Consider the following 9,931-nt stretch of genomic DNA (forward strand, 5'->3'; position numbering starts at 1 on the left):
CTTTCTCCTGATTGGACGAAACTGGCTACCCACCTGAAAATGTAGCCTGTATCTATATCTATCTACAGCCCTAGTGGGCTATAGTCTGGTTGTCAAAGTTCTAAATGTTTAAAGTTCTTATAAAGTGATCACATCAGCCATGTCGTCCAACTTCAACCAGCGCATCATCATCTGGGTGGCAGTGAAGTCATTCCTCCTCCTTTCACTTTCTTCATTCACAGTTGAAGAGCCCCTCCCTTCTCCGTGCCTCCAGCGCTCTGCTTGTCGTCAGAGTTCCAATCCAGTGTCCACACACAGACACACTCACTCTCAGTAGTTAAGAGGTTTACCTGCTCTGAAGACAACGGACAAGCTGCTGGATATACTACAGCGATTCTTTCCACGCGATAATCGACGCCAAATTAGGCAAGTATACCAGCGATTTGTGATACAGCTAAGTTATTTGCCCATTCTTTCGTGAGCCTTTTTTCAGTGAGCTTCGATCCAGTCAGTGGTCACTGGTCAGTGGCCGATGTGCGGTCGCCGGTCCGCCAGTTTAAAAAGACTTTTGTTTTCCTTTATATTACAATCAAAAGAGGTGAAATGCCCTTTGTAACAGTTTGTTTCCCAGCACAATGCAGAGCGTTTTTGACACCCACCGTGATTTTAAGTGCGCAACGCGCGCAACCCATGGCCCTGCGTGCTCGGGGATGATGACACACTCAATTCTCCACAATCTAGGTTATGATGATGATTGGGTCTAAGAATTTGTAAGACGATTAGCCTACAAGTGAGTCATTGTGTACTGGTATAGGCTATAGCCTAACACACACATGTGAGACCTGCATTCAAACAAAGTGTCCATCCATCCATAATGCAATCATCAAACCAATTTGAAGAAAATCACCACAGGGACTCGTTTCGCCCGACTGGAATGTTGTTATCGCATCATTTTATGGGCGTTATCGGTGCTCAACCACATGGTTGACCAACATAAAGTGTAGTTATTTATTATTGGCCCAAGCTGGTTCGGAGATAGCACAAGAAAGACGAACGAGTCTGAAACTCGGCGGGAGTCATTGATTCGCCCACACTGTCACCACTGTGGAAACAGGTAGGCCTATTAAGCTCCTCTAAAATAGCCACGCTGTGTGTTGTGTTCGACTGGATTAGGCACATGTTCCACTGTAGCCTTACCCGTCCCTTACCTACTAGCTGGCACCGATCAGAAAACGAACGGAGCCCCGGCCCCCGGGGAGAGGATGATCTCACAGACCAGGCGACCAGCTATTACATAATGAGTGTGTGTGTGTGTGTGTGTGTGTGTGTGTGTGTGTGTGTGTGTGTGTGTGCGTGCGTGCGTGCGGGGGGTTGGGTGGGGGACAGATAGGCAGAATACAAGATTTTAAGTTCAGAAATTTCATTATTTTCCATGTCATGTTGGATGACAGCATTGACAGATACTAGGTAGCCTACTATTGTTGCAATGTTGCTTCAGAGTTGTTGTCTCATAGATGTAGGCTACCCGATGTCGAGGCAGTCAGTAGTAGCATATAAAACACGTCATTAAAGTCATCAACTCAGCATAACGGCCAACGGGGCGCCGGTGACTTATTAAACTATTTTACTGGTATATAAAAAACAGATCAGACAGACAAGCCAAGTTTTGTCAACAACCGCCTGCTGTGCTGTGCGCAAATACGCGTGACGAGCTGGATAATAAAAGGGAAGGCTAGCCGAACCGTGTGTGCGCGCGGGCGTTTGATTCTTGAGCGTGCGTCTACTCGTGTATAGCCTACTGTATTGTGTATACCTAGGCAGAAGGCTACACGCACATTTGTGCTTTTGCCACAGTGTTGCCATGTCCGCTTATTATTGCGACTCTGTGCTTGTTTTCTGTAAAATTGCTTGTACATTTTGGTAGTTGCTGGTTGTGGCGTTTTTGGGGGCTTGTTTCTATAGTGTAGTTGCTTATTTTGGGCTTGTTTCATAATGTTGTTACTGATTGTCACACATTTTCATGTCAAGGACCTCCAGATGAATGTATTTGTCCAACTAAGGACCCTACATCTAAAAATATGTTGTGCCAACTGCCAGCATAGAGCCTACCAGGAACCGCCATATAAGATTTGTGTTTCAAAGAATATTCCACATTTTGTCATTTGTTTTTCTCCATGATTGCTTTGAAAATAGCAGATCTACAAGATAGGCTGTAGGACGGTATAGTCAGGCTTCTTTTGGGCTTGTTTTCATGGACCTGGTTGATTATTTTACACAATCTGGCAACACTGGTTTGCCACCGCCACAGGTCAGACAGAGGGTCGCTCCTTAGTCCAGTGGCACTGGTTCCCAAACGTTTTCATGTCAAGGTCCAGGACCCCCAAATTGACACTAATTAGCCCGTGGACCCCCATTTGAAAAGATTTGTATGTCTCTAGCAGTGATTTCAAGGACTCCCAGTTTGACGTGCATTAGTCTACGGAACCCCATTTAATAGCATTTCTATCTCTGGGACCCCCAATTTATATTGTAAAATCAATGCTAATTTAACTCTGAGAGCGTAATTTGTACACTCTCTGAGTTACAGTCCCATAAGGGTCCATTTGGTTACAAATGATCATTTAGCTGGGTCCCCCCTGGAACTCCCTCAAGTACCCCTGGGGGTCCCTGGACCCCACTTTGGGAACCACTGCCTTAGTCATCTTGTCTCTCACCTGCATGGCCCAAAATAACTCGACCCGACCACGCTGTCACCTATACAACAAGCTGCAAATGGGGGCCATTTAGATCCTCCTTGTGAAACAACAACATCGGTGTGTTTGCAGTGTCTTAGAAAGAATACGATGATTTAATTTGAATTGATTTAATTCTTTAAATTGTAAATATATAGGCCTATTTTAATTATAGCAAGACAAGAAAGTGATATAGATGATTCATTATTGCTTTCCAATGTAGCTTGGATGTAAATTCCTCTTCTGAGGCCTAGCCACTTCCAACATAATATGTTGACTTTTGTTTTCCACAAGAGAGAGAGAGGGGGGGGGGGGGGGGTTGCAGAGACAGCTAGGAAGACAGACAGAAGTAGGCTATGGTAGTTGTTGGAGAGAAAATATTCAAGTTGATTACATTAAAATGTTTGATTTCTCAGTCTGCAGAGAAGAAAAGGACACAAATCAAACTTTATTTATAAAGCACGTTTTAAAACAACCAAGGTTGACCGAAGTGCTGTACAGATCAGTGGAAAAAACATAGACAGGCAAGAGAACACAGAATGTAAACGAGAAAACACAATCAGAAATGTTGACAAAATATAAGCATGAAAGGTTAAAATAAGCAAAACAAAAAAGAGCTAAGATAAAGCAAAACCTAAAATGGACTCAAGAGGGATTGAAAGCCAGGGAGAAAAGATGAGTCTTAAGGTGAGATTTAAAAACATTAATAGACGGGGCAGATCGAATATAAAGGGGCAAGCTCTTCCAGAGCCTAGGAGCCGCAGCCGCGAAAGAGCGTGCACCCCTAGTGCTCTTCTTTGTTATTCGCACACACACACACACACACACACACACACACCTATTGCCTACACCCTACAGGGCAGGAAAACACACTCAGGAACTGCAAATCACACCCTGTCTGTCAGATGTTATCTTCTATAAACAATGGGACCATCAGGACCATCTCTTTATCAGTGGCAGCCAAGGCTATATTGACTCATTAGCATTATATAATCACAGAGGTGTGTCTCCTATGAGCTGATGAATGAAGCAGGTAGCTGTGTGTATTCATATTAGACCAACTGGTCCATGGCCAGTTAGGGGTGGACGATATAGAAAAATATAATATCACAATATTCTTTCAAGCAGTATCACAATACAAGATATTATCACAATATTTTTTAATGCAGTTGTTATGGTTATTTTTCCAAGTTACTTAACAGTACAACCACCTACACAGTAACACAAACTAAAACAAAAATAAGTAACAGTCCATTTAGATTTAGACCCTCGTTCTACAGAAGTATAAATTAAGGTGTAGAACTGCAAAATCATAGATATGTATGATATCTCTGAAAAGGCATATCATTAGCTCGCTTATTCGCTCCACATTAAATATCTTTGCTGACAATAGAGATCTACTATTTTCTGTGAAGGTTTTTCCCAGAATACGGATGCTGGGGTTTAAGTGGTTAAGCCTGATTGATTCATACTTCGTTGTATACGACAGTGTGGCAGAAAAGGCTAAACATAAATCATAACCTTTACAATTTATCTGTTCTTTTATTCACTAGACGGTAGTTGAAAATCTAAATGGTGCATTTATATAGCACCTTTATCCAAGGTGCTTTACATAGATTGTGCATTACATTCACCCATTCACACACACATTCATACACCGATGGCAGCTGAAGGGTGCAAGGCACCAACTAGCACATCGGGAGCAATTTGGGGTTCAGTGTCTTGCTCAAGGATACTTCGACAGTAACTCTGGGGGAGCCCGGGTTTGAACTGGCAACCTCACGGTTACCATCCAGCCACTCTACCCCTGAGCCACCGCCGCCCCAAAATAATTTCAGAATAATGTTTTAATTCACCAAAATGCAACTTTTGGTGCACCGGTCGGATGGTGCCTGAGTTTAGCCTCGCGTTGCGATACTAATATACCACTGCGCTGCACTGCTGCCTCGGGGCATATGCATATGCAATAGGGGCGGATGAAGTCTGGCTGCGCCAGGCTAGCCCGAGTTATGCCCGGGACAGATAGATAGCACACAGACATAGATTTCATGAAGAAAATCCAGAATGTGTCAACAACATCACATCCCAAGGACAGCTGTAATGCTGGAGAGTGACCACCCTGACACAATGAGACAAGCTCTGTCAAGTGAATTATGAATTATTTTATCCAATATCCTTTGATATCCACAAGATCCCAAACTTTCTCATGTCACGACATCACCTGTTCATCACATCATTTTGTTTCTCAAAGTGGGGTCCGGCGGCGACCTCCAGAGTGGCTCCTGGCAAATCTTTCGGGCATATAATCAGATAACTTGACATAACTTAATGTTAACTTGACATTGTCATATGGCATTTTCTAATGTAATTCTACGTGCAGACTACAAATATTCTCTGAATGGATCAAATTGGTATCCCAACCTGAAAATGTAGCTATTTTCTATTTAATAGAGAGCTGGAAAGACCCCTGGCCCTGTTACTGAACAAACACTCTATAGCAATTATTATAGAGTTCCAGGGTGGTCATAAAACAGGTTTATCAAGCTTTTGGTGTAACACGGACCGTACAATGGCCAATCACAGCTTTCAGAGTTACAGGGTAGAATAAATATTTTCTTCCTTTCTCGCCCGATCGCACATAATGGATGAGCTGTCACTGCTTATGGGGGTTCCGGACACACACACACAAAATGTGTTAATACAGCATCACAATAATTTGAACCCGCTTTATCCATATTTGATACATATGTTGGCTATTCAAAAATAGCAGATATACAAGCTCACAGTGCAATCTTCTCTTCTGGGGGTTCCTGGCAAGAAACATTTTAAGATTGGGGGTCCGCGGCCAAAATCAAATACATATCAATTTGGGGGTCCTTGACATTTAGTCATCTTTTTCAAGGCGGTCTAGCGTAGTAACTTCTAGTAAGGCGAACTTCTGGTAAGCAGAAGTTAGCCTCCAGGCCCCAGTCTATGTGTTAAGTTTCTGAGCCCTTTAGCCTTAAGTGCTCCAGTCCACACATGCACACGCACCAGACGCACACACGCACGCACGCACGCACGCACGCACGCACGCAACATGTCAATACTGACTGAGAAATATTTGTCTGAAGAACCCCTAGGCCTCCAGAGTCCATACCATTGACTGACCTTTAGGTCACACTCCAGATAGCCTATTGACCCATGTACCATTTGGTCTCCTTCTGTTCCACCCACCTGTAATTATTACCTTATTGTACTTAACCTTAGGGCCAGCCAGGTGCCCTTGGCTCAAAACTCAAATACCTTGAGCCTTCTAAATCTCACCTACTGAAACGGCAAGTGTGAACCACATGTGTTTAGAATTCAACTCTGCAAACTGCAACGGAAACTTTGTACCTTTAATCTTTATGTTTTTAGTTGTTAGCTCTTGATTTGTTGAAGACTCATGAAGCATATAGCTTATGCTAATAATGCCAGTGACCAGTTTACCTGTTGCAATTTTCACAATTTGAATGCTTATAACAGAGGGAGCATTTCAACATTCATTTTCTATAATCTGTGACTGTATTTGCTTTATAATGGTTAAACGATGACAATGATGTAAAGAGAAAAATTACCTCATTCAGAAGTGTTGATGACAAAAAACAACAAAAAACAAACAGTTACAGTACAATATATGGTATGACCGTTTTTCTTTTACAGAAAGAAATTCAAAAATTAAATTCAGTTGATTGAAGGGGTCACAAAAAGACAAAGCCTATGCAGGTCTTACTTTTCCTACAATCCACTCTGTTGTTACTCCCCCCAAAACATCTTAGAATATTGTGCCTGATAACAGGCTACACACGTCGCAGAGGATAGAGGTGACTCCCGCACTAAAGCTTTTTATATGGCAGATTTCCAAGCTGTGATTTGTATTTCCACAAAACTGAGCAGTCTCAGAAAGGTGTGACCAATTTTCCAGGCTGATTCATTAAGTGACTCAACCCTCCACTCACCCTCAAATCAGAGACCTGAAGTCACTCACTTACTCACTCGCACGCACGCACCCACGCACACATTTTTGGGCAATTTGGGGCAGGCAGACCCTGCCTATAGCAAACAGTGATGGGATTCTTGGAGTGTTTTCCTTCATATTACTGTCCTCCGGGTCACTGAATAGACTAGAGGTTGTAAATCTTTCCCTCTCCCCTTCCTCAATCAATCCCTTCCCCCGTCCCAGCCTTTTTCTCTCCTCCCCCATTTTGCCCCATCCATCTCCCTCAAGCCTCATTTAGACTATTTTCCCACACACGCACGCACGTACGCACACACGCTCACACGCGCACACACAAACACTCACTTTTGACTTTTGCCCTCTTTGATTATTTTCTCTCTCCGTTTTCTTCACAGATCTCTATAGCGCTTCGATGTCACATTCCCGAAGCTTCTGAGCTATGGTCGAAGACCTCCGAAAACGACAGTGAGGCAGCCAAAGCATACTGTACTCCCCATCTTCATTGTCATCAGCAGAGGACGAGAGCAGAAGGAGACTGGGAGTGTGGCTGTGTTTCGAAGGAGAGAGGAACCAGTGTTTGGACATTGGACATGGCGTCTTTGTGAGAGAGAGACCAGTTTTGAGGTCAAGGCCTTTCTCCTCTCCCCCATAGTCACATGTTAGCGTGAGGCACAGCCCCCCGGGTTGCTATCGCTACTCTGTATAACCTAAATACTTGGGCGTTCACTTGGAGAAGCTTATAGCCAAGAACTGAAAACTGGTATATACACCAGAGCGAGAAAGCAACAAGAATTTATTTTTGTAGCATTTATACTTCTGCTTAAACTAACATCTATATTCTTGTTCTCTGGATATTCCAACTCGAAAACTGTAGAGGAACTGACTCAACTTGCTGAGTGGACCTGGGGAGCCTTTCCTCACCTCTTAACTAACAAAGACTACACTCACTTGTCACAAGAGTGTGAATTACTTTACACAAAATTGCCACATACATTAGGAAAAACAATGCCAGCCAAGACACCCATGTATCTAAAAACGACTACTAGCAAGAGGGGGAAGAAACTGAAACTACGGGACATTTTGTCTGGAGACATGATTAGCCCTCCGCTTGGTGACGTACGCCACAGCGCCCACGTGGGGCCTGAGGGAGAGGGGGACATGTTTGGGGATGTGGATTTCCTCCATGGTAAGATGGACATGCTGGCCTCCCTGAATCGCCCGCAGAACGGACCAGGACGCTCTAACAGCATGGAGAGGATTATGGATGACAGTTTCACATCAAACCCGAGTGTACATGACTACTCCTACAACGGCCATCACTACCACAAATCTCCCACTGGCATGCTGAAGACCACCATCTCCATGCCCGTGTTCGTCACCCATGAACAGGCTCCCCCCAAACCGCCTCGCCTCCACCTCCAGGATGACCCCACTCCTCCTTCGCTGCCTTCCCAGTCCCACTTTAACCACGCACATCCCCACCAGCAGCAGCAGCAGCTGATGCAGCCAAATGACCACATACAAAATGACACTGGAAACGCTCACAGCTACAACCACAGTAATGCTCACAAACAAAGCCAGAGCAATGGTTACAACCACAGCCAACAGCAGCATCACCCGCTCTTTGAGAACGGCATGGTAGGACGATTTGCCTCAGACCCCTGCCGTGACATCTCCTTTTCCCCGTCCATCCACCACCTCGTCCCCACCTCCGGCTCTTTCTCCGAGGTCTCATCTGAGGACTCTATGTCGGAGACCTGCGGACCCGTGGACCCTCGCCGGGGCATTAGCCTGGACTCGGACACTGGCCTGAGCAATGAGGAGGACCTGAGGAGTGAACGGAGCGACTCACCCTGCAGTCCTGGCGCCACTCCCCTCCACTGTTTCTCAGGCTCCTCCTCGTCCCCTTCCTCCTCCACATCGGGGGTGACCCGGTCGGACTCGATGGCCGGGTTGAACCTGGATCTGGGGCCCTCCATCCTGGAGGATGTTCTAGGCATCATGGACCGCTACAAGCCAGTGGATCACCGCTGTGAGCTCTGAAGGATGGAGAGACGTGTTCTGAAATATATTGTATACTATAGGGTTTATTATTATACTTTGAAACTCCCAACAGAGGCTGGTGAAGGACACAAGTGCAGGGATGGGTGACGGGGGAAACAGATCAGCAGGGACTTGGAGTGTGTGAGGTGCATGAACATTGGTGATAATAGGTGCCTGAAGAGGCATCAAGGATGTGCTGTATGTAAGTGCTGTCCTATATAAATAAAAAACTATACCTGAGACAATAGGCTGTTCCTTATAAGCCTTCGCCAGGACTGAAAGAGACAAAAGACAAAACAGTGGATAACCTGTAGTGGAAATATCATCCATCTGCTTCATGGAATCATAAAAATGCATCCCTCTTGGCTCGGAGAGATGATTGCCATTATAACCACTATGCTTATTATTTGAAACTGACTTGTTCTCAGGCCTCATGCATTGGATCTAGATATCTTTATACTGAACTGGGTACAGCTGGGGTGTAACCCACAATGAAATACAGGACTACTGTCTGTCCTGTCTGGAATCACCATGGTGTCAAATGTAATATGCTTTAGTTTCGAACATTACTTATTCAAGCTTTCTATCAATTCACAATGGCAGGCTGTTGAGATGAATGGCTTTATTTCTGAGGAGCGCTAGCCCCTCCTATGCCCAGCTTTGAGTGTTTGTGTAAACACAAACATTGTGTAAACACAAACATTGAAGACAAAAGTGAGGACGCAAATTGTGTTTGGGTGGGAGATGTGCCATTGGTTGAGAATGACATGATGTATGATGACGTATGATGATAAGAGCTTCACACAGGTGTGATTTTAGTATTTCCACTACATTAATGCTCACTCCTCCTACAAAGCAACTAGGCCTACAGCTATTGTAGTGTACACTAATTTATTTTTTGTTGCCTAAAAACCCCCAAAAAAGCTATTTCAGCACCTACAAGCTTCAAATTAACATTATTTTCTTTAGCCTTTTGATATTAATATTGCAAAGCCAGGGTATTTTTGAGTGGTGTAAACCACTCCTACAACTGGCTTTTGTGTGCAGAAAAAAATGACCATGGTTGCTATGTTCAAAATAATTTCTGACGTAATTAAATCACACCCGGGTGAACTGGATGACCGTAGCAACCGTGGTCATTTTCTCTGCACAAAAACAGCCAGTTTTGAAATCACATCCGGGTGTGATTTCATTACGT

General features: G+C 44.3%; 1 protein-coding gene across 3 annotated transcripts; it reads left to right on the forward strand.

Annotated features, from left to right (window-relative positions):
* Positions 1-288: 288 nt before the first annotated feature.
* Positions 289-9,733, forward strand: LOC306932296 (uncharacterized protein). Of its 3 annotated transcripts, XR_013791096.1 has the most exons (3): positions 289-405; positions 7,086-9,339; positions 9,553-9,733. XR_013791096.1 is itself a non-coding variant. In XM_079514044.1 (2 exons), the coding sequence occupies exon 2, from the start codon at positions 7,696-7,698 to the stop codon at positions 8,731-8,733; it is 1,038 nt and encodes a 345-aa protein (XP_079370170.1). In that variant the 5' UTR covers positions 289-405; positions 7,086-7,695; the 3' UTR covers positions 8,734-9,733. The 3 variants fall into 3 exon arrangements, 2 of the variants coding, with proteins under 2 accessions (XP_079370170.1, XP_079370171.1); XM_079514044.1 differs by having other exon boundaries at positions 7,086-9,733; XM_079514045.1 differs by lacking the exon at positions 289-405 and adding an exon at positions 6,740-6,862 and having other exon boundaries at positions 7,086-9,733.
* The last annotated feature ends 198 nt before the right edge of the window (positions 9,734-9,931 follow it).

Source organism: Electrona antarctica (assembly GCF_951216825.1).
Source record: "Electrona antarctica genome assembly, chromosome: 11".
Classification (NCBI taxonomy): Eukaryota; Metazoa; Chordata; class Actinopteri; order Myctophiformes; family Myctophidae; genus Electrona; species Electrona antarctica.